Source organism: Littorina saxatilis, linkage group LG2 (assembly GCF_037325665.1).
Source record: "Littorina saxatilis isolate snail1 linkage group LG2, US_GU_Lsax_2.0, whole genome shotgun sequence".
NCBI classification, from domain to species: Eukaryota; Metazoa; Mollusca; class Gastropoda; order Littorinimorpha; family Littorinidae; genus Littorina; species Littorina saxatilis.
Window position 1 is genome coordinate 49947790 of NC_090246.1, and position 25874 is coordinate 49973663.

The following is a 25874-nucleotide window of genomic DNA, read 5'->3' on the forward strand; positions in this document are numbered from 1 at the left end:
TCTTGAATTTCGAGTCCGACCAATGAAATTACAGAGTATCGATACTCAAAGTCTCGATACTCGCAGTATCGAGGGAAGACCAATGAAATGAACGAGTCTCGATACTCGGAGTATCGAGACTTTGAGTATCGAGACTTTGAGTATCGATACTCAGTCTCGATACTGTGGGCCTTTTGGCGCACCAGGGTGCTGTTCACACTCGAGATCAGAATTTAACCAATCGTTTTGTAGACACTCGATACTGAACTAGGGCGGCATAGCAACCATACTCGATACCACGGATTGGTTCATTTCCATACTCGATACTCGCAGTATCGAGGGAAGACCAATGAAATGAACGAGTCTCGATACTCGGAGTATCGAGACTTTAAGTCTCGATACTCCCAGTATCGAGACTCAGTCTCGATACTGTGGGCCTTTTGGCGTTCCATACTGTTCACACTCGAGATCAGAATTTAACCAATCGTTTTGTAGACACTCGATACTGAACTAGGGCGGCATGGCAACCATACTCGATACCACGGATTGGTTCATTTCCATACTCGATACTCGCAGTATCGAGGGAAGACCAATGAAATGAACGAGTCTCGATACTCGGAGTATCGAGACTTTAAGTCTCGATACTCCCAGTATCGAGACTCAGTCTCGATACTGTGGGCCTTTTGGCGTTCCATACACATACACCACGACCCTCGTCTCGATTTCCCCCTCTACGTTAAAATATTTAGTCAAAACTTGACTAAATATAAAAAGGTATGCCTTCACAAATCGTTGTTATGTGGACATTAACAAACCAACAAAACTTATGAATAATCGAAAACGCCCGGGTTCTGCTCGCAGGATCATTACATTTTGTCAAGTTTTGACTAAATGTATTAAAACGTAGAGGGGGGAATCGAGACGAGGGTCATATGGTGTATGTGTGTCTGTGTGTGTGTGTAGAGCGATTCAGAGAAAACTACTGGACCGATCTTTATGAAATTTGACATGAGAGTTCCTGGGTATGAAATTTCCAGATTTTTTTTCATTTTTTCGATAAATGTCTTTGATGACGTCATATCCGGCTTTTCGTGAAAGTTGAGGCGGCACTGTCACGCTCTCATTTTTCAACCAAATTGGTTGAAATTTTGGTCAAGTAATCTTCGACGAAGCCCGGACTTCGGTATTGCATTTCAGCTTGGTGGCTTAAAAATTAATTAATGACTTTGGTCATTAAAAATCTAAAAATTGTAAAAAAAAATAAAAAATTATGAAACGATCCAAATTTACGTTCATCTTATTCTCCATCATTTTCTGATTCCAAAAAATATACATATGTTATATTTGGATTAAAAACAAGTTCTGAAAATTAAAAATATAAAAATTATTATCAACATTCTTTTTTCGAAATCAATTTAAAAACACTTTCATCTTATTCCTTGTCGGTTCCTGATTCCAAAAACATATAGATATGATATGTTTGGATTGAAAACACGCTCAGAAAGTTAAAACGAAGAGATGTACAGAAAAGCGTGCTATCCTTCTCAGCGCAACTACTACCCCGCTATTCTTGTCAATTTCACTGCCTTCGCCATGAGCGGTGGACTGACGATGCTACGGTCTTGCTGAAACATTGCATTGCGTTCAGTTTCATTCTGTGAGTTCGACAGCTACTTGACTAAATGTTGTATTTTCGCCTTACGCGACTTGTTAATTCTAAAGTGGCAAAGGGACTAGCAAATAATGAGCTACATATGCGCGTTCGTTTATCTACAAGTCTACAACACCTCCAACCGGATTTCACGCTTTTCACATCAGTTTGTCACGCAGCTGTTGCTTGGCGTTAAAGGCGGGTGTGAACAAAACTGCGCCCTCCCCATCCCACCCCCCCCCCCCCCCCCCCCCCCCCCGCCCCCCCCCCCCCCACACACACACACACAAACCTCAAGCTGGTGCAACCGCTAAGCTCTAACTGTGTTTTCTTTTGCTGTAATAATATATTCATAAATCTGTACATAGAATACTGCGCTTCCTGCAGATTTCAATCTGATACAAATAACATTTGACATGCTGACGACGGTCGCGATAGTCTAGTGCTTGAGACGTCGGCCTTCTAGCAGGTAGGTTCGGGGTTTGAATTCCGGTAGAGATTTTTCCGATCTCCCAGGTCAAATTATGAGGATTGGCTAGTGCCTTTTCTTCTTAATATCTTACATACAACCACAAGACAAAGTACGCACGTGGGAACAGATGTGTAATTCATGTCCGCATGCAGCAGTATACGACAACAACAACAACAACAACAGCAACAACAATAACAACAAACTCTTCGTGACAGACCAAAACGTTGAATGAAAAAAAAATCACACAGAAATTCGGGTAACTTTTGCTTTAAAAATGAAAAGCAGTCAAACGCATGCGGGGAGTCACCTGTCATCAGATAAGTGTCAAGTGAAATATATCTGAAGCAGAATCATTAGTCAAACCCCCACGATCTCCACATACAGTCAATGGAATTAGGTCTGCTCATTTGGTCACGGGGAATCGTCTGCAGCACGCACTTATGGTACTGCGGTTCCAGCTTTACAACGTAACTAAGCATTCTTCGTCCTGATTCTCTCTTCGGATGTGTCCAGTGATGTGACAGGGCCATTTAACTTGTGTTTAGTGTCTGTGCTCAACAGGACCATCATATTAATTGGTGTTTGTGTTTGATCCTTTTTGCCTGGTCCTCGCCAGGTCGTGATTCTCATTTCAGATAAGAACTGAAACTGTGGGAGGTGTATGAGTTGTGTCTGTTTTGTGTGTGTGCTTGATACGACCACAATAGTGATATCTGTGTTTGTGTTTGACTCTTTCCAACCGGCCGTCGCCGTGGTTCTCGATTTAGGTTAGGGTTGAAACTGTGGGATGACCATGAGTTGGGTTTGATGTTTGTGTTTGATAGGACTCTAATTACTTTGGTGTTTGTGTCATATCCTGTCTGTGGTGAAGGAACGTTAACAAAAATAAAAAAAACCTACCAACATATCCTGTCTGCAGTGGCCGTACCGTGTAACTCAGTGTGGACTAATTCTGATGCTGTTTGGTATCTTCCGTGCGTTTGCTAGGACCAAAACATCTTGAACTATAGTTCATATTCTGGTTGCCTAGACTACGGCGTGTTCCTCCCTTTTGACTAACAAGTCGGATGCTGTAACAGGACCATAAATTGCATGTTTTCTACTTCCAGAACCTGCGTTTGTGTTTGATTCTGTCAGTGCTGGAAAGCTGGGGTTCGTTTCCCAGCTGGAAATTTAATCGCACCATGCCGCTCTATCGGCTACGACCGAAGAGGCTAGTGCTGTTCTTGGCAATGATTGGAGTCGTTTTGGTCATCATCACCGTCGTGCTTCAGTTCTGGGGTTTCTCTCAGGTCCAGGGCAGCGAAAGAGAACTAGCTAGCGTATACAGCAACATAGAAGAGCGTCCGAGACGGCCCAGAAATGGAAGGAAAGAACCCAGGGTGGTTGTGAGGAAGCATCCCAACTTCAGACACCGCGCGGACCCTTACAGCAAGAATGACGAGACGGAGGACATGGCGTATGAACTCATTCAGCCCATGCAACGCACCTGGAAAGAACCCAAGTGGAAAGTCGCGAAGATCCTGCGCCAGCTCCCCGCCATGGCAAAGTCACTGATCCCTGTCTTCGTCGTGGAGGAGCATTACGAAGGTGAAGGCCGTTCTGACTGCCTGTCTGTCTGCCTCTGTGTTTTCTGTCTGTGTTTCTGTCTCTGTATTTCTGTCTCTGTATTTCTGTCTCTGTATTTCTGTCTGTCTCTGTGTTTCTGTCTCTGCACGGTATTTCTGTCTGTCTCTGTATTTCTGTCTCTGTATTTCTGTCTCTGTATTTCTGTCTCTGTATTTCTGTCTGTCTCTGTGTTTCTGTCTCTGCACGGTATTTCTGTCTGTCTCTGTATTTCTGTCTGTCTCTGTGTTTCTGTCTCTGCACGGTATTTCTGTCTGTCTCTGTTTCTGTCTCTGTGTTTCTGTCTCTGTGTTTCTGTCTCTGTATTTCTGTCTGTCTCTGTGTTTCTGTCTCTGCACGGTATTTCTGTCTGTCTCTGTATTTCTGTCGCTGTGTTTCTGTCTATCTCTGTGTTTCTGTCTGTGTTTCTGTCTGTCTCTGTGTTTCTGTCTGTCTCTGTGTTTCTGTCTGTCTCTGTGTTTCTGTCTGTCTCTGTGTTTCTGTCTGTCTCTGTGTTTCTGTCTCTGTATTTCTGTCTGTCTCTGTGTTTCTGTCTCTGTATGTCTGTCTGTCTATGTGTTTCTGTCTATGCACGGTATTTCTGTCTGTCTCTGTGTTTCTGTCTCTGTGTTTCTGTCTGTCTCTGTATTTCTGTCTGTCTCTGTGTTTCTGTCTCTGTGTTTCTGTCTGTCTCTGTATTTCTGTCTGTCTCTGTGTTTCTGTCTCTGTGTTTCTGTCTCTGTGTTTCTGTCTCTGTGTTTCTGTCTCTGTATTTCTGTCTGTCTCTGTGTTTCTGTCTCTGTGTTTCTGTCTGTCTCTGTGTTTCTGTCTCTGTATTTCTGTCTGTCTCTGTGATTCTGTCTCTGTATTTCTGTCTCTGTATTTCTGTCTGTGTCTGTGTTTCTGTCTCTGTATTTCTGTCTGTGTCTGTGTTTCTGTCTCTGTATCTCTGTCTGTCTCTGTGATTCTGTCTCTGTATTTCTGTCTCTGTATTTCTGTCTGTGTCTGTGTTTCTGTCTCTGTATTTCTGTCTGTCTCTGTGTTTCTGTCTCTGTGTTTCTGTCTGTCTCTGTGTTTCTGTCTCTGTATTTCTGTCTGTGTCTGTGTTTCTGTCTCTGTATCTCTGTCTGTGTCTGTGTTTCTGTCTCTGTATTTCTGTCTGTCTCTGTGATTCTGTCTCTGTGTTTCTGTCTCTGTATTTCTGTCTGTCTCTGTGTTTCTGTCTCTGTATTTCTGTCTGTCTCTGTGTTTCTGTCTCTGCACGGTATTTCTGTCTGTCTCTGTTTCTGTCTCTGTGTTTCTGTCTCTGTGTTTCTGTCTCTGTGTTTCTGTCTCTGTGTTTCTGTCTCTGTGTTTCTGTCTCTGTGTTTCTGTCTGTCTCTGTGTTTCTGTCTCTGTGTTTCTGTCTGTCTCTGTGTTTCTGTCTGTCGCTGTGTTTCTGTCTGTCTCTGTGTTTCTGTCTGTCTCTGTGTTTCTGTCTGTCGCTGTGTTTCTGTCTGTCTCTGTGTTTCTGTCTGTGTTTCTGTCTGTCTCTGTGTTTCTGTCTGTCTCTGTGTTTCTGTCTGTCTCTGTGTTTCTGTCTGTCTCTGTGTTTCTGTCTCTGCACGGTATTTCTGTCTGTCTCTGTTTCTGTCTCTGTGTTTCTGTCTCTGTGTTTCTGTCTCTGTGTTTCTGTCTCTGTGTTTCTGTCTCTGTATTTCTGTCTGTCTCTGTGTTTCTGTCTCTGTGTTTCAGTTTCTGCGTTTCTGTCCGTCTGTTTGGCTTCCCGGATGCCTGTCTGTTATGTTTGATGGTTATGGCGCGCAAAATTAGAATAATATATTATGTTGGCTCAGTTATTCATTTCCCCTTTTTATATTTAGTCAAGTTTTGACTAAATATTTTAACATCGAGGGGGAATCGAAACGACGGTCGTGGTGTATGTGCGTGTGTCTGTGTGTCTGTCTGTCTGTCTCTGTGTGTGTTTGTGTAGAGCGATTCAGACTAAGTAACTGGACCGATCTTTATGAAATTTTACATGATAGTTCCTGGGAATGATATATCCCCGGACGTTTTTTTTCTTTTTTTAGATAAATGTCTTTGATGACGCCATATCCGGTTTTTAGTGAAAGTTGAGGCGGCACGGTCACGCCCCTCATTTTTCGATCAAATTGATTGAGATTTTGGGAAAGCAATCTTCGACGAAGGCCGGACTTCGGTATTGCATTTCAGCTTGGTGGCTTAAAAATTAATTGGTGACTTTGGTCATTAAAAATCTGAAAATTGTAAAAAAAAAAACGTTTTTATAAAACGATCCAAATTTACGTTCATTTTATTCTTCATCATTTCCTGATTCCAAAAACATATAAATGTGTTATATTTGGATTAAAAACAAGCTCTGAAAATTAAAAATATAAAAATTATGATCAAAATTAAATTTTTGAAATCAATTTCAAAACATTTTCATCTTATTCCTTGTCGGTTCCTGATTCCAAAAACATATAGATATGATATGTTTGGATTAAAAACACGCTCAGAAAGTTAAAACGAAGCTGAGAGTACAGAAAAGCGTGCTATCCTTCTCAGCGCAACTACTACCCCGCTCTTCTTGTCAATTTCACTGCCTTTGCCACGACTGAGCGGTGGACTGACCATGCTACGAGTATACGGTCTTGCTGAAAAATTGCAGTGCGTTCAGTTTCATTCTGTGAGTTCGACAGCTTTGGGATTGAGGAAAACGGTTTCGGAAAACCGAAAAAGAAGATGTTTTAAACTATAATGCCACTATCCTCTGGTTTCAGTGTTGAAATACTGGTTTGACGCAATGGAGACTGGCCTCATCCCTAAATCTGGAAACACGCTGGTAAATAAACGAAGATATAACCTTTCAAATTAAAACACTCGTGAAAAGGGAAGTTGTATACTGTACTTGATTAGGACTCTGCTGAGGGTCAAGTGTTTTCCTTCATTTGTGTAATTTATAAGAAAGAGTGTGTGTCAGTGTGTGTGTGTGTGTGTACGTGCGTACTTGTTTGTATGTGCGTGCGTGTCTGTGTGATTGCGTACGTGTGTGTGACTGTGTGTGTGTGTGCGTGTTTTTAAATATACTTGTGGCGCTGGTTTATCTGCGTATCCTGTTCCAAATACTAACCACACGTAACATACTCTTCCCTTGCCACATTTGTCAAGTTAATTTCGCCCTTTCAGCATCCTCCACCATGAATGTTTGTCCTTGCAGCTGCACATAGACGGCCATTCAGATGCAGCACCACCGCGTGACATGTCCAATGTCCCCTGGTTCCGCCTGCCTCGAAACCACTCCGAGGTCGCCAACATGATGCAAAGCAACGACGTCTTCATTGCTGTTAGTAAGGAAAAAAAAAAAAAGTCTGTTTACGGTAACCCGACCGACCCTATTTTTTTCGCGCGACCCTAGACTTTTCTTTGGCATTTGGGGGGGGGGGGGGGAAAGAAAAAAAAATCTTTTGTTTTTTTGCAAAATAACGTAAAAATATGGTTTTTTGGAAAAAAAAAGAAAAAAAAATTCCCGACCTACCGACCCTATTTTGTTGGCCTATGTTACCGTAAACAGACCTTTTTTGTTTTGGCCTAACCTCCTGGGTGATACATTTCACGGCAAATCTCGTTTTAGTCTGTTACAGTTAAATATACTCGTACCTTCACCGATCGAGTAATTCCCGAAAAGCTCATTTATCAGAATTGACAGTACTAGTGTTGACCATACTACTAGTAAGTATTACTACATGTAACCGACAGCAAACACAAAATGTGTTTGATTGATTAATTGATTGATGGATTGATGGACTGATATATATTTATATATTGATTGATTGATTGATTGAGTGAGTGAGTGGGTTAGTTAGTCAGTCAGTCAGTCAGTCAGTCAGTCAGCCAGTCAGCCAGTCAGTCATTAAGTGTTTGAGCGAGTCAGTGATTGAGTCAATGAGTGATTCAGTCAGTGACTAAATTGATTGATAGAGTGATTGATCGATTGATTGATTTCAGGGCTCGGCGCTAGCAGGTCTGATCAATCGCTTCATCTGGATATGGCCAGCGTGGGACATCAATGAACACGACGAAGGTTTAAAGCATGCCATCTTCGACATAAAGGCGGGCTTCCGTACCTACTACCCCGCAAGAGGCGACCCTTTCAGACAGATATGTGTGTGCGTGCAGCTCAGACCTGAGACCACATGGGAGTGCTGGGACGACAGGCCGGACAAAACCCAGATGGCAGGCAACGTGAACATAGACACAGACCCGGAGAACTGCAAGGCGGTGTTCCGAGGCGTCATTGAGCAAGTCCATGAAGACACCGCATTGAAGCTTCTGGAGCAAGGAGGTTGGATCAATGAGGACGAGAACCTTATGTTGGACATTGACGAGGACTACTTTGGTTGTGAGAGCTCCATCATGCCGCTCCTTAACGCCGGGATGACTCAGCTGAACGTCAACAAATTATCCGTGCTCACGAGCAAACTCTTGTGCGCCAACGACGTCAAGGGCGAAGACTTAGCTGACAAAGTCTTTCACACTATTCTGGAAACAGTGCAGGACTTCAAAGCCAGCTTATGTACCGCTCAGCAGCCTCCCTCCAAGCTGGGAACTCCGCGCAGCAAGGATTGTGAATCCACGCTCGTCATCAACAAAGCCATGCAGCTGGCAATGCCGACGATTACTGGTATCCTCGAACAAGGGGCGACAGGAGATCTTGTGTGCAAAGAAAAGAGTGTCTCTCTGATCATCAACACACTCCTACGCTCCTTGTTCAAGCTGAACGCCACGCAGCTCGAAGTGTTGAAGTACGTCGGGGTGTGCCTGATGACCGCCCCCACCAACATGATGTTCGATGCCGGAATGCTGCACGTCTGTCACGGGTTTAACGTGCCGGGGGACCTCTCGGTCAACCTTCACACACCCACACCGGCAGAGAATGAAGCTCGAGCCAGGCTGCTGAAACGAACTCTATCCCTGTTGCCCCTGAAGCCGTCCATGGTGACAGTTTGTCGGTCGGTTCGTGACGGGTACACTCCGTGGACTTACTTTGATTATGCGGAAAAAGCGGTCTTTGACGCTCTGAAGGAGGCCTTTGAAGGTGTGACAAAAAAGTCATTTCACTTTGATGAGAATTTGTTGGGCGGGAAGAACGGCTGGCCGAACAGGCATGGAGATCTATGATCATCTATCTGTATATAATTATCTTTAATAAAGATTAGTGTAATACTAAAGTACAAAAAAAAACCTATTAATACATTTCTATCCCCCCCCCCCCCCCCCCCCTCAAAATTGCAAACACACACATACTCACTTTCTAACACACTGGCACACGCACTAACACACTATCTGCCTCTCAGTGTGTGTGCATAATACTGTACCTGTGTGTGTGTGTGTACGTACACCAGATAGACTCAAAAGCAGTTGAGGTGGGAGTGGTGTAAGAAAAGAGGAGTGTGTGTGTGTGTGTGTGTGTGTGTGTGTGTAAGAGAGAGAGAGAGAGAGAGAGAGAGAGAGAGAGAGAGAGAGTGTCAGAAGTGTCATTTCCACAATTCCTTCTTTCTTTTCATGCTTGCCAAATTGTTTGGACAGTCACTGAAATTGTATCTGCTTAAACGGCGTATGGCTGCCTAAATGGTGGGGTAAAAAACGGTCATACACGTAAAATTCCACTCGTGCAAAAAACACGAATGTACGTGGGAGTTTCAGCCCACGAACGCAGAAGAAGAAGAAGTATCTGCTTCTTCAAATTTACAGCAGTTATTGGTACATGTAATAATTATGAAGGTGTATGCTGATATTCTAGCCGCATCAATAAACCCGATGTATCTAAAACATACATCTTACTTCTTAGATGCTCTCTATCCTCCTTAACTATCTCTTTCAACTGTTTAATTGTGTGCATTATTTTATTCTTTTCTGATGCGATTCCTATGGTGATTGTGGATGCAGAAACCAGATCAGAAACACAATAAAAGTACATGTATGATTTATAATTTTTTAACTTTTTGTCAAGAGAAAGAGAAAGAGAGAGAGAAAGTGGATGTGTGTGTGTGTGTGTGTGTGTGTGTGTGTACATAACACTCCCAATGTGAAATTTTAACAACACAGATTATTGCTCATAATGCACCAACATACATGATGGGGAACAAATTCAAACAACAGTCAAGCAAACAAATACAGCAACAATCCTATTGTACATATACTCGTTTATTTTTCATTTAAAATTTCTGGTCCTTCCATTCGATCCTTTTGGGAAAGATCTTGTGTAAATAATGCCTCACAAAATATACTGGTCCACAATTCTAATCTTTAAAACAAACATAAAAAGGGATTACTACGTACATATTGCACTGCGTTTGATCGCTGACAGACAGCTTACAAATGCATTTTTTCCCTGAAAATAAAACAAAACTGGAAGATAGGAGAAAAGTGGGTTTAGAGTGTGCTTATGTATTCATACTGAACGAGAGATGTAATAGGCTAAGTGGCAGCTAAGGGTGGTGTGGTCTGAAACTAATCAAACATCATTACCTTTACATTACAATTAAACACACACACACACAAGCATGCACGCACACACAGATGAACGTGCACACACACACACACACACACACACACATGTACGCACACACACAAACACTGACCCATCAAACCTAACCAACAAAAAAACTTTCGCTACCGCTAAGCATTATTGCACTAAAACTGAAAAAATGTGCACTTCTTGCAGCCTGTAAGCTCATTCACATGCACTGCAGACCAAAAGCTTTTACCAATAATCTATCAGTCAGGAAGAATAGTTCACCATCAGATGTCTGTCTTCTAAGCAGCAAAGGTAGAAGTTTTGCCTGCAATAAAAAGGACACCCTTGGGACTAGCAAAAAGTGTCCCTGCATTGCAGGCGACCTTTCCTGACAGGTATGTTTCAGTAGATACCCAGTAATAGACAGAGGGACACCAGAAGGTGTCCTTTCATGGGATGTGTCCTCTCATCGAAGGGGTCTCACATCGCAGGTACCACTGTGTTCCAGTGGAAACCCCCTTTCAAGAACCTCCTATTTAAGACTCTCTTTTCTAAGATTGTATGTTTATTACTACCTCTGTAAATTTAGCCCCTCATTAAAACTTTCTCCTTTTTTAAGGCCTGATTTTCTCAGATTTCTTTCTTTATTTGGTGTTTAACGTCGTTTTCAACCACGAAGGTTATATCGCGACGGGGAAAGGGGGGGGAGATTGGATAGAGCCACTTGTTAATTGTTTCTTGTTCACAAAAAGCACTAATAAAAAAATTGCTCCAGGGGCTTGCAACGTAGTACAATGTATTACATTACTGGGAGAATGCAAGTTTCCAGTACAAAGGACTTAACATTTCTTACATACTGCTTTACTAAAATCTTGACAAACATTGACTATATTCTATACAAGAAACACTCAACAAGGGTTAACTCTTACCAGTTCGGGGGTTTTAGGACATATTTTACAGTGCTGTTGGTGCCTACTTGCCGAGTGGCTATCTGGGGTCATATTCTAAATGAAATATAGAAAGTTATATATCAAATGAAAGGAAAATGAATAAGCTTTTCATATTTGCAAAGAGAATTGTGCTATCTTTAAAAGTAAAAAAGGTTATGGGGGTGACAACATGATTTTTGTTGAAATTTGTACGCCCATTTTTTGGAACACGTGACAAACACAAAGAAGACATTTTTTTTGTGTTCAGTTTATTTTAGATATGCTGCTAACTAGTCTGTTTTGGCATTCATTTTACATAACATAGCAAAGTTTTATTGAGTTTTGCTGATAAACAAAAAAGTTATTGTCACCTGAATACCCCCACCCAAATTTCAAAGTTGGACGTTTCATGACATACGCATGCCTAAGGCACACACAAAAAATAGTCTGTTTACGGTATCCCGACCGATCCTATTTTTTCGCGCGACCCCAGACTTTTTTGGGGGGCATTTGGAGGGGAAAAAAAAAAAAAAAAAAAAACACCTTTGTTTTTGGGCAAAATAACTTTAAAATATGGTTTTTTGGAGAGGAAAAAAAAAAAAAAAAAAAGTCTGTTTTTTGGCAAAATAACTTAAAAATATGTTTTTTGGAAGAAGAAGAAAAAAAAAAAGAAAAAAAAGAAAGAAAATCCCGACCTACCGACCCTATTTTTTGGGCCTATATTACCGTTAACAGACTATTTATTTTTTTGGCCTAATAATGCATTCCTATAACTAACTTAAAACAAAAACCCAGCTTGTTTCTGTCATAAAGTGTGTCTAACATATGAGTTTATCCACTGTCCAACCCATCCAATGTAAAATAACCAATTTTTTTTTATAATTAGATAATTGGTCAGTGGAAAACTACAGGGGGGGGCATCGTAAGCTTGCTTACGATGGGTAAGGGAGCGAACTGGTAAGAGTTAAAGGAGAAACAGAATCCGTTAGTCGCCTCTGACGACATGCTGGGGAGCATCGGGTAAATTCTTCCCCCTAACCAGCGGGGGGATTGATTTTCTAAGATTGTATGTTTATTACTACCTCTGTAAATTTAGCCCCTCATTAAAACTTTCTCCTTTTTTAAGGCCTGATTTTCTCAGATTTTTGGAGGTCATTAAAGAGGGGTTCCACAGTACTTCAGTGTACGACACAGTTGTATATCACAACCAAGTATGTTGTTATATATGAAGTCTTATATCGCGCGCGTATCTCCAGACTCGGACTCAAGGCGCAGGGATCTATTTATGCCGTGTGAGATGGAATTTTTTACACAATACATCACGCATTCACATCGACCAGCAGATCGCAGCCATTTCGGCGCATATCCTACTTTTCACGGCCTATTATTCCAAGTCACACGGGTATTTTGGTGGACGTTTTTTATCTATGCCTATACAATTTTGCCAGGAAAGACCCTTTTGTCAATCGTGGGATCTTTAACGTGCACACCCCAATGATGTGAACATCTTTACATTTTAAATAGTTACAGCAAATCCATTACCACATTCAGCATGTTCTCACTCAAATGACACGTTTCCCATCAAGTGTTTTGCTGATGGACAGCAGATACAACTTCTCATATTAACTTCTTAACCTCTCATCCCCCAAACTGTTAAATCTCTCTAAAACAAGATCAATCTATTTTGAGAAAACACGTAATAAAATCAATAAACAGTAACACAAACTCAATCACTCCGTCACACACACACAAACACACACACACACACACACACACACACACACACACACACACACACACAGAGAAAGAGCATAGGTGAAACTGTGCAAGAAAGCGAGACACTAGATCTAGATCTGTCTGTCTGCATGTAGGACACGACTGCCAACTAGTCTCGGCCCGCTCAAAATAATAATGACCGAGACTTTCAGTACTTCCTTCGCGTGACGTCTAACCCTCTTACGTCATAATGTGACGTCAATGTAATGTGACGTCTTCAAATGTTAGAGTTTCTACCACAGACATACACACGCACGCACATACGCATGCACGCACGCACAGACAGACAAAGTTACGATCGCATAGGCTACACTTACGTGAGCCAAAAATCAATTAATCACTCATTCAATCAGTCTATAAAACAGCACCAAAAGAAACAGAACCTGAGATAAGTACAGGTGATTATCTCTTGTCTCACATCTCATAGAATTCGTTTTTAAATCCTCTGTTTAATTAGAATATTTAGCACATTTCAGGAATGCAGAAAGCTGGTCCTTTACCTGTCAAACGTTTAAAGTGAAAACGGTTCCCACATATAAACCAAGTATGGCACAGAGACTCGTCTGGTAAACTGGAAATCGTTGAAGATTATTTGTTCCTCAAATTTAAACACTTGTTACATATATCACTACAGTCACTTTGTTGTTTAGACTACATATACAGTCAAACCTATCTATAACATCCACTCAAGGCACCCACTAAAAATGGTCATTACAGAAGGGTGAATTATACAGAACAAAACTTGTCGGGGATCATTTCGGGCGGTCGTTTACGAGAGGTGGTCACCAGGAAAGGTTTGCATGATTGTTATTTCAAACAAAAGACACAGACACACGCACAACAAGAACAAGATGAGTGTAAACGTTAAACTAAACAAGGTAAGGCCTGTGAAAAGCATGAAAACCCAAAATAATCATGCTTTCATCACTGAAAATCACAACCAAAATCAATGAAAATGACCTGCTTTGCATAGGAAGCAGCCAAACAGCTGACTTGTCACTTTGTGGTATATATTCAAGTGAAAAGGAGCTCATATAAAATCAAAATGCTTGGGTGCATGATTTGTAAAAGTTGTAATGATTTCACAGAAAGGAATATATTTTGGACCACAATCACACTTGTACACACGTGTTCACCACAATAAAGCACAATTTTGATCCCTTTTTTGTTGATTCAATCATCAGCTACTGAACTGAGATTAACCTGGCGCAGGCTGACAACATCTCATGTCAAAGTATCCACCTTGCTGAAGTTGGTGAAGTACCACCACGGCAGGGGCTCACATCCACGTTGGACATCGGACATACACGGATAATTTTTACAAATGTCCTATACATTTTTCATGCAAGAGGACATAATATGTCCTATTGTTTTTGTCACAAAGTGGTCATTGTCCGATACTGCTTTCATTTGATCCGGACATAGTCAGTACTTTCCAATTTACAGTAGTTTGTTTTGTGAAGCGATGTGTCTCTACAAGCAGACGAAACTTGGGGAGACTGTATGTGCCTTGTATAGAGAAGAGCTTCCAAGGGTTGCAACTCTGAATGATCCAAGCCGGTTGACAGTTGCCTCCCTTGGCGTTTTCCGGTTGACAGTTGCCTCCCTTGGCACCTTTTTTCTCTTCGAAAAAGCGACATGCCGCCAAAACGAAAATTGGTGCCAGAAAAAGGCCAGTTTTTACTTCAAATCTCTTCCCTCATCAGCTGCTAGTGCCACTGAAACTGAGCTCCCTCCGGCCTCCGAGCAGCCAGAGCCAGATGAAACCGTCGCTCAAGAAAAGGATTTTATATGTTCTGTTACCTTTGTGACAAGAAACTAGTCAAGTTTGATTAAATTTTCGTTAAAAAAATTGATCCTATTGATTTATTTTTGTTCTAGACAATGTCCTATTACTTTTACATTGTCCAGGACATTTGTCCTATGCCACCTCTCATGGATGTGAGCCCCTGCCACGGTATTGAAAATAAAATCCCAACTGCCAACCTGCATACTCTCTTGAAAAAGCCCTTTCAAATGCTGTAAAGGATATGACCCAAGTCATAACCTTCACTGGCTTGTTGACACAATGTGCTTGTTGTATGCTGGCCTGCATCTAATTACTGGTCATGGAATGCTTTTGATAGTCTTGAACGGAGAGGTCATGGCCGTCAACTCAGCAGAAGAAATCTTGTGTGTGAAATATCATCTTCTATGAGTCTTGTTCACGTAGACAAAGATGTAAAGAATGAAGACGATGAAGAGTATAACGATGAGAGAAACGAGGTAGCCGTAGAGCTGGGTGTAACGGTGAGGAAGCCACAAGACGGTGTACTGCATGGACCCTGATTTCTCTGAAACAAAAGGTATGATGTGCAGTTCCAAATTCGCACAAATCTGCCACAAAGTATTACTATACAGTGGAACCCCCCTTTTAAGACCCCTCAATTTAAGACTCCCTCCCTTTTAGTTTTAAGACCTTATTTTTTCAGATTTTCTGTACATAACTTCTTTGAATGTACTTCCATTTTAAGCCTCCCTCCTTTCAAAGACCTGATTTTCTCAGATTTGTTTGAGGTCGTAAAGAGGGGGTTCCACTGTACATCTAAAACCCATGGCTTGAGTAGATCACTCAAAATCTTTAATGACGTTGCTAATCATGAACTAGTTATGGTCCTCTGTAATTAGCAAAAAATGTTAGTAGCTCACGCACAATGTGTGTCGCTTCAAACACAAACACTTCTCACCCTCTCAAAAGGAAGAAAGAAAGAAAGAAAGAAAGAAAGAGAAAAAGGAAGAAAGAAGGTAACTAAGAAAGAAAAAAAGAACAGAAAATAAAGCAGACATATGGGCTATTCTTCACTGCTGGGTACCATTTTGTGACATGCATTCTCAGTCCTTTAAATCTTCTTCTTCTGCGTTCGTGGGCTGAAACTCCGACGTACACTCGTGTTTTTTGCACGAGTGGAATTTTATGTGTATGACCGTTTTTTACACCGCCATTTAGGCAGCCATACGCCGTTTTCGGAGGAAGTCCTTTAAATGATATTTACCCTTTATTAAATGGCAACTAGAATGTATTCTCTTTACTTGTTTATTTATACTCCAGTAAGATAATGATGCAGACATTTAACAAAAAACATAGCATACTTTTTTTGGTCTTTTTTAAATTTATAATTGCCAGTACACTGTATTACAATCCATGTCACATCCTCTGGTTTCCATGTTTCGCAAGTGATGTACTTTGAAATGCTTGTCATTCACTGAACGTAGACAAATAAAATGCCAGCCAAGGCTAAATATGGAACCAATATTTATTAATGAAATCCATTTGTATGGTTAAAATGTTTCAGTTAAATAAAGGAATATCTCCTTTGTAACATGGTTTCCACTGGTACACAGCTCTGAAAATAACCCCCATACTATACGTAAGTAAATTTTAAGGGGCTTATTGTCCGTCAGGTCTTAATTGCCTATATTGGACATGAATTGGTTTATACGATTCGAGTTTTTACGCCCTCACGGCTTTTGATGTATGCGTGTTTAGCTGGTATCAGCCATCTGCACTTATGGTAGAATGACCAAGATCTTTAACGTGCCACTGTGGTGACACGGGGGTGGGAGATGGATACCGTCTCTGGGTCTGCACATAAAGTTGACCCGTGTCCGTCCCGGCCCGGATTCGAACCAGCGACCTTTCGATCACAAGTCCAGTGCTCTACCACCTGAGCTACCCGGGCCCCCCCCATACTATACACATTTGTAGCAAAAAATATAGCAGACTCCTTGTCAAATGTAATTCAGGTGTACAGTGGAACCCCCCTTTTAAGACCTAAAAATCGGAGAAATTGGGTCTTAAAAAGGAGGGAGTCTTAAAACCAGGGTAAATTTACAGAGATTATGAACAGAAAATGTAAACAAGTCGCGTAAAACAAAACTACTACATTTAGTCAAGCTGTGGAACTCACAGAATGAAACTGAACGTAGTCCGCCGCTAGTGCAAAAGGCAGTGAAAGTGACGAGCCTGTTTGGCGCTGTAGCGATTGCGCTGTGCTTCATAGCACGCTTTACTGTACCTCTCTTCGTTTTAACTTTCTGAGCGTGTTTTTAATCCAAACATATCATATCTATATGTTTTTGGAATCAGGAACCGACAAGGAATAAGATGAAATAGTTTTTAAAACGATTTCGGAAATTTAATTTTGATCATAATTTTTATATTTTTAATTTTCAGAGCTTGTTTTTAATCCAAATATAACATATGTATATGTTTTTGGAATCAGAAAATGACGAAGAATAAGATGAAATTGTTTTTGGATCGTTTAATAAAAAAATAATTTTAATTACAAGTTTCCGATTTTTAATGACCAAAGTCACTCATTAGTTTTTAAGACACCAAGCCGAAATACAATACCAAACCCCGGCCTTCGTCGAAGATTGCTTTGCCAAAATTTCAATCAATTTAATTGAAAAATGAGGGTGTGACAGATCCGCCTCAACTTTTACATAAAGCCGGATATGACGTCATCAAAGATAATTTTATCGAAAAAAAGAAAAAAACGTCCGGGGATATCATACCCAGGAACTCTCATGTCAAATTTCATAAAGATCGGCCCAGTAGTTTAGTCTGAATCGCTCTACACACACACACATACACACACACACACACACGCACACACACACACACACACATACACCACGACCCTCGTCTCGATTCCCCCCTCTATGTTAAAACATTTAGTCAAAACTTGACTGAATGTAAAAACTAAGGGGGAAGTCTTAAGAAAGGGGGGGGTCCACTGTACTAGCAGACCTGCAACAATGTGTACTTACTGACAACAGCCACACCATAGCCGATGGTTTTGGTGCCCATGCGGTAGCTGCATGTCGGGACCATGAACTCATTGAGGGAGATAAGATTGGTGAAATCGGCCTCTGTCCATCCTTGCAGTTTGCGTAGGTCTCTCATGTGTACCGGCCAGTGTCCACTGTCTGCGTTGCTCGACAGGCAGGTCTCACACACATAGTGAAATGACTGGAACAACAGAAACCACCAAATAACATCGAACCTGCCCTGGTGATATACCTCTTGATAACGACCCCCTGTCCTGCCCACAATGACCACCGAAAACGATCTCCAACAAGCTTTTTTCCCCTATATATAATTCAACTTTCCAAGACAAGCACCTGTCTATAACAACCACTTCTACCTTGTCCCTTGGGTGGTCGTTATAGACAGGTTTGACGGTATTCAATTGTGTGAGTAATAATAATACATGTAATAATGAGGATACAACAATTTAAGTCTTTACTTAAATTTGGCTATGACCTGGTTCGGCTGAGACCTCCGTAAGACAATCAGAAAAGATAATTTGGTCACTTTTCTGTAGAAAGTCAAACCTACGATAATTCAAGGGAGTTAAACCTCCCAACTTCCTTTTCCGTCTTGAACGCAGCGCAAGAAGACGTGTTTTTCGCGGACGAAAATTGTCTGGTCATAATTATATGGCGCAAATCCTAAAATAGTTCCACAAAAAGTGCAGACGTAGACATTAGACGTTGGGAAAATAGCTCCATTCAGCACCAAACCTTGCTCCGACATGCATTGGTGAACGCCTTCACAGCGTTAAAATGGTAGGAGACAGATTGCGACAAGCAAACAACATTCCTTGCTCAATTATGCCCCTTGATGAAAAGTAAATGCGTCAGTACAGGCAATTGAAAATCGAGATAAATATTTTCCGCATTCATGGTGCCTGAGATGTGATTATTTTACTGCCCCTTCCCCAGTTTCATCCTCTCTCCTTGCTTGGAATGATCAGAATCCACAATAGCTCTTGAATGTCAAACTTATTTCACACTTTGATGTCTGCGTTTAAAGGCAGAGTAAGCCTCCCGTAAACCATCACAGATACGGTCAGGCTTTTACACACAGTACAAACACCATTTCATTTAAACACTCACCAATTGAGAACATCCTAGGTGCCCTCCGTAAAGAGCGAACAATTTTCAAAGAATTTATTTTTGCGTGGTTTATCTTACCCCTGAGCCATCGTGAACCCGTGTGATCCAGTTTTCCCTTTTCACAATGCAGTCGTCATAGTTAGTCATTTGAATGCGACTCGACGTGAGCTTATCTACAATAGCACGTTTTTTTTATGCACGAAACAACGGCTGTGGTTCACAAGAACTCTAGCGATGCCTTTTGACTGTTGAGAGGAACGCCGATTTGCACTGATAAACCGGCCGTCGTCTGCTACGACCCTTGCGTGACCCTGCTTCCGGGCTTTTCTTTTTTTAAACTTTCACAACTTCGAATTGTTCTGATCTTGTCTTGATGAAAAACGAATTCTTTTATGATTAAAGAATCTTTGTGTAACAAGCTGTCAATTTATTATTTAGATTTTAAAAGTTAGGTCTAGCGCAAAAACGAGGCGCCGTTGTTGTTAACGGAACAAGTCTACGAAAATAAATTCTTTGAAAATGTCTCACGCTCGACAGAAAGCAGCCAGGATGTTCCCGTTCGGTGAGCGTTCAAATGGAAGTATGCTTGTACTGTATTTAGACGCTCGGGGAGCTCTGTGATGGTTTACGGGAGGCTTACTGTGCCTTTAATTCATATACATATACCACACTCTGAATTGTAAGAAATGTCCTGGCTTTGTTCTCATACCCTCTGTAAAATGTAGAAAATATGTGTACAACTAATTGTTGTAGAATGGTTGTTGGCCCGCTTTACAAATGAAAAAATAAAAAGAAGACTAAGGAGTGCAATTACCTCATGCCAGTGTCCTGAAAATATCAGATTTGGCTGCACCAGCTTCAGCAACTGCAAATAACAAGGGATAATAGTTAACAGGACAAAGTGAACTAATAAGAGCTTTAGCAAAGACAGAGAAGTAATCACAGACCTCGAACCCAACACTAGCTGGACACTTGCACTTTCGGCTATGACTTTAAAGCCATGCCGACGGTCAAGAACTGGTTATAAAGCCAGTGTGCTTCTGACTGATTGAGCTACATCCTCGCCTCTTCAAGGGTAGAAGAGACAAAATATCGACCCCTTCAGCACTACTACCAGCACCCCCTTTTCCATGTTTCCTAACAAGGCACATGGTCAACCACAAAAAGCTTACAGGGTAGACGAGCATCTTGAGCTGCGACACGACTGGCTCATGGTTGACAATGATGCGTACTGGTGCCGTGAGCTTCTGCGTCATGCCGCTCACATCCTGTTTCTTGACAGTGAAGGAATCGTACTGAGTGCGGAAGTCAAGCTGCAGAAAACAACATCATGCCGTCAAATGAAAGGACAAAGAAAAAACACACACACACACAAAACACCCAAAGAAGCAAAACATAACTACCACACACACACACACACACACACACACAAAACAACACCCAAAGAAACAAACATTAGATGCGTTTCACATAACACACACACACAAAATTGTATTACATGTATGCTACACATAAAATTATCACAAATTTAAAATGCCTATTCACACATATGTGTTTAATTTCACGGGTTTACTCAGGTATTCAGTTAGTTATCTTAAAACTCGTGGGAATGAAGTATTTACTAACTAATTTAATTGCCCCAAAGAATATTTTCTACAGTGAACAACAATTTAAGTTATGAGTTAAGCTACATATATTCCCTCATATTTTTTTCATTTCTTGGCTGTTTTCCTTTGACACGCATAAATACCATATAACAGAAACCACTTACCTTAATAAAATCTATAAAATGTACATTCACAACACCAGTGAGATTTTCAAAGTGGCGCTCAAAGCGACTGATTTTGAACTTGGTCCGGAAGTCGAATCCTTCCCCACCAATGTCGTTGTCGCCTGGTATGTACACAACCTACAAAAAAAATCATTAATAATAACTCAAATTCACATTAATTCACACACACACACACACACACACACACACACACACACACACACACACACACACACACACACACACACACACACACACACACACACACACACGACTTATCCAGATTACCTTGGAATTTAGGCTGGGATAAAAAATGTCTTGGAAGCGATCCATGTAGGAATCGTATTCAGAACGCAGTGCCTTGCTTCCCTCATCCATCAGGTCACCAAGAAACACCACCACGTCTGGCTGTGTGTAGCTATACGCCAGAGAGAATGTCTTTCGCAAAAATCTGAAAGAAAAAGATAAGGAGTTTATTAATTGCTTGCTACCAAGCAAATATTTAAGGACTGTATCATATTTACTGTAGACATAAACCAAGGAACACTTCAGAAAAAAACCACCCAGCACAATGTGAATGTGATAAAATAGAAGTGTACATGTAAATAAAACAGTGCAGGGCTTGAAATGGAACAAGATGAAAAAGGAGGACATTTTGGTGTGTGGTTTATCAAAATAGCTAGGCAAAACAGAGGCGCCCCTCTTCATGGTCTCTAGGCCTCACCCCCCCCCCCCCCCCCATCATCATGTACTTTATCCTCACCAGAGTTTTTGATGAAGATGAATAAAAAAATTAAATGAAATTAAAAAACACATAAAAGATCATTAAGTCAAGCTAATGAAACCATTCGATCAAACTTTCAAAGAAGAGAAAATCAGCCAACACATCTAGTAGACCAAAGTGCAAGACGAACCTGTCAGAATCCCAGCGAGAGATGGCGCCCACAGGAAACCCATGTTCATCCTGGATCCCGATCAGCTGTGGATCTGAGGCGAAAAGTATCACAAGCTCCTCATTTGGATCTCTGCAAAATATTTAAAGCATCAATAAAGGCATCAATAAAGGTCTGCATTTGACTTATTTTTCATATACTGTCATTAGGCGGGTGGTTTAATTAATTCTTACCTGCTAGTTTCAGGCATAGGTGGCCATCTCCAGCTCTGGATCTGGTAGATGAGATATTCATTGGAAATAATCACTAACAGTATCATGATCAGAGTCACAGATCGCAATGATGGGTTGCGTAGCCGTCGCAGTATGATCTCCTTCCTATACCATTTCACCATGTTCAGTGTCTGGAATGAGAAAAGAAATCTTACTTTAATGGTCTTCTTTTCAGAAGTTGCAGAACTAACACAAGAACCAAGTCAAAATGTTAAAGAAACTATTTAAAATCTACCATGCATATTTTACATTGATCGAACGTTTGAAATCCGATGTTTGGTTTGGGTCACAATTTAATTTCTTAATAGACAATCATACGACAGGCAGGAGTTAGCAAACTATTATGTGCATCTATGGCTTACAAACTGGCATGCACAGAAAGAACACCACAACAACTACCTCCCCTTCTTCTGAAACTTCTTGCTCCCAATTAAACCTCCAAGCCCTTAAATTTAGCTCCATGTGCCAAGCAGCGACTTGACTGACCAAGCGGTTTCCTTCCACTACTCAGAATCCAAGGCAATGACACTATACTGCCACAGCATGCAGAAGGGATGCACGAAGTGTGATGTTTATCAGTTAATCATTAAGTTATCCTTATCCATGTCCCTTTGTCCACACAATTTTATCAGGGAATTGGCAAAGTTATCAAAAAGTTTAAAAAGTATGGTCTGCTAGTACGTATCACCAAACTATTCTCAGTTCTGTAGTTTTTGAAGGGAAAGATCGAAACAGCCAGAACTGGAGAACAAATAGTAGTTCAATTCCTTTGCAAAGTTCATTCAAACTTCTATTGCAAGTAAATGTCCGCTCAATATGATGTGCCCTTTCTTTCGAAAATGTGCCCATTGGATTTTATGATTCGTTGTGGTAATTATGACTGCTGGCCTTTAGTGATGGCTGATGTGTTTTGTCTTAGGTCACATGTTTTTTGTTTGAGGTCATATATGTGAGCTTGGCTTGGGTTACATGAGTTAGGGCAAGCGCACGGACGTGCTCTACGATCACTGCAAGCAATTATAATTGGCAGCAAATCCTGGCTCTGATGTGCATATTTTTGAAAGAAAGAGGGCACCTGCAGATCAAACTGTAATCGACTTGAGAAATGCTCATCCCGATAATACATGATAAAGAATGATTCTTTATGCCCTGTCAGCGGCTACAGTTAGGGGTGGAAGTTCACCAAAAATTGGGAACATACTAACTTAAATACGGCGGGTGCTTTGGCTTCCCCCAGTTTTGGAGTAAACGCCAACCAAGGCCGCTTTGGCCGGGTAGAAATTCCATAGTTTTCAAGTCTATGGATAAAGCTTGCGTAAGAAAATGACCTCGAAAGGCTTTGACGTCATGCATCATCCCTTCTTTCTCTCTCGCGCGATGTGTGTGTGTGCATTTTGTGCACGTGTTACTGTTAGTGTTACTGTTAGTCAACTTAGTGTGTGTGTGTGTGTATGTGTGTGTGTGTGTGTAAGAGAGAAAGAGAGAGAGAGAGAGAGAGAGAGAGAGAGAGAGAGAGAGAGAGAGAGAGAGAAAGAGAGAAAGAGAGAAAGAGAGAGGATTTGTCCTTCGCGGGGGGTATGCAGTGCCTTGGCATTGCACTTCTACTTAATTTGTATTAATTAAGCCAAGGAGTGCATGCTGGATGACAATTTAGCATTTGATGATTGTCATCAGGGTATCAGTTAGGAACATATGATAGCGAGACGCTTCAGCTAGAGTAATGCTAAATCTAAATGGGGGCGAAGTACATGGAATATCATATTACTAAAAGTAAAACTTCACATCTCTTGGCTGTTTGACTTTGAGTGTTTCACTTCTTTGTTCAAGATTGCAAGTGTGTCAGAAATAGTCAATACGGTCACCTAATGTCCGCTATCATTCTGGATTTGCCAAACGTTCACATAAAGGAACCAATATCCCAAAATTCAAAAAAAAAATAACGCTTAGAATACGTACCTGTGCTTTAAATTTTGTTTTATCGCCCCTCACTCCTGCAGTTGCAGTAGCAGGAACTCTACTACGTGCTTCCAGTTTCAGTGCGAGAGATGCAGAGAAGAAATAACATTGCATTGTCCATGACTGGATGATCAACAATATTTCATTCCTTGTCTAATAAACACGTTCGCATATTCCGTTCAAGCTCCTGCCGTAATTTTTCAGGGATACAGAAAGATCAACTTCGAGCATCTTTTAGAAAATCTGGAAGTCACGGACAGATTTCAGACGATCTGGTTTCAAGGGGGAGCACGCATAGCGCTAAGCATCCTCTTCGCGGGATTGCTTTCCCTTCCAGACCACAGGCACTTGACGGTGTACTACAATCTTGAGAGCACGTCATCCAACCTACATGTCTCGTCCACCCCGTGTCAAGTGCCCGTGCTTCACCGTCATGGTTAGACAGCAGTGGACATCACGCGACCACCCAGGCATCCGCCTTGACCCCCATCTGCATCCTACCCAAAACTCCGCGGAACTAATAACAGCATTATGCATTTCGGGTTCATCTTTATACCAGGCTTTTAGTTGTGTGCGCAGGGAATGTACGAAATGATTTGTTGTTGTTGTTGTTGTTGAAAAATTGAATGTTCGTTTGTTTGTGTTTAGTACCGTTTGATATATATTTGTTGTATATTCACGTATTGATGCATATGTTTCCATGTTTTTATTGTGACATTTATTGCAAAGTGTACTAATATAATTATATCCCCCTCCCCTTCGACATCGTAAAGTGCTTCGAGCTGTAGAGAAGTGCTATAAAAATGTTCTATTATTAATCAGTATTATTAGTTTTATTATTAGATTTTCATGTGTCCAGCATTGCATGATTCAGTATTGAATGTGCTTGTGGTGATGACGCTTTTCCAGGTCTGACTTCTTCTTCCATTTAACGCCCAGGGTCAACGTTCTGACTATTAGTGGCGCATTGAGACTTAATGCCGTGTGAGATGGAATTTTTTTTACTTTATTCCAAGTCCCACGGGTATTTGATGGACATTTTTATCTATGCCTATACAATTTTGCCAGGAAAGACCCTTTTGTCAATCGTGGGATCTTTAACGTGCACACCCCAATGTAGTGTACACGAAGGGACCTCGGTTTTTCGTCTCATCCGAAAGACTAGCACTTGAACCCACCACCTAGGTTAGGAAAGGGGGGAGAAAATTGCGGCCTGACCCAGGCCTGAACACGCAACCTCTCGCTTCCGAGCGCAAGTGCGTTACCACTCGGCCACCCAGTCCCTGGAACGGACTTTCCGAAGTCTCTTTGTAACAAAGACCTTGGTGACATCAGTGCCGATGATGAGAAAGCTGCATAAAAATGTGTCGTACACGACCAACGCCATCATTTTTCAATCAAATTGATTGAAATTTTGGCCAAGCAATCTTCGACGAAGGCCGGACTTCGGTATTGCATTTCAGCTTGGTGGCTTAAAAATTAATTAATGATTTTGGTCATTAAAAATCTAAAAATAGTAAAAAAAAAATTTTTTTTATAAAACGATCCAAATTTACGTTCATCTTATACTTCATCATTTCCTGATTCCAAAAACATATAAATATGTTATATTTGGATTAAAAACAAGCTCTGAAAATTAACAATATAAAAATTATGATCAAAATTAAATTAAAACTTGCATCTTATTCCTTGTCGGTTCCTGATTCCAAAAACATATGGATATGATATGTTTGGATTAAAAACACGCTCAGAAAGTTAAAACGAAGAGAGGTACAGAAAAGCGTGCTATCCTTCTCAGCGCAACTACTACCCCGCTATTCTTGTCAATTTCACTGCCTTTGCCACGAGCGGTGGACTGACGATGCTACGAGTACACGGTCTTGCTGAAAAATTGCATTGCGTTCAGTTTCATTCTCTGAGTTCGACAGCTTGACTAAATGTTGTATTTTCGCCTTATGTCGAAAAAAAAAGTAAAGATGTCCATTGAAAGTGTAACAATGGCTTATCTGACGCACAGGCATGCACAAATGCGTGCCTGCATGCACACGCGCATATACACACACGAGTTGGTGGTGCACGTTTTTTGAGTCGTATATAGACACATATATGC

At 41.1% G+C, this 25874-nt stretch overlaps 2 protein-coding genes across 2 annotated transcripts; one reads left to right on the plus strand and one right to left on the minus strand.

The window, feature by feature from the left end:
* The first annotated feature begins 2190 nt into the window (after positions 1 to 2190).
* Positions 2191 to 8935, plus strand: LOC138959149 (UPF0489 protein C5orf22 homolog). The gene is made up of 5 exons (XM_070330517.1): positions 2191 to 2569; positions 3212 to 3692; positions 6488 to 6549; positions 6925 to 7050; positions 7713 to 8935. The coding sequence occupies exons 1-5, from the start codon at positions 2543 to 2545 to the stop codon at positions 8883 to 8885; spliced, it is 1869 nt and encodes a 622-aa protein (XP_070186618.1). The 5' UTR covers positions 2191 to 2542; the 3' UTR covers positions 8886 to 8935.
* Positions 8936 to 9895: 960 nt separating this feature from the next.
* Positions 9896 to 24398, minus strand: LOC138959150 (uncharacterized). Its single transcript, XM_070330518.1, has 9 exons — positions 23765 to 24398; positions 21770 to 21939; positions 21558 to 21668; positions 20932 to 21094; positions 20644 to 20781; positions 20045 to 20185; positions 19687 to 19737; positions 17742 to 17943; positions 9896 to 15262 (listed from the first exon to the last, which is right to left on the minus strand). Exons 1-9 carry the CDS (start codon positions 23876 to 23878, stop codon positions 15114 to 15116), a joined length of 1239 nt encoding a protein of 412 aa, XP_070186619.1. The 5' UTR covers positions 23879 to 24398; the 3' UTR covers positions 9896 to 15113.
* Positions 24399 to 25874: the final 1476 nt, after the last annotated feature.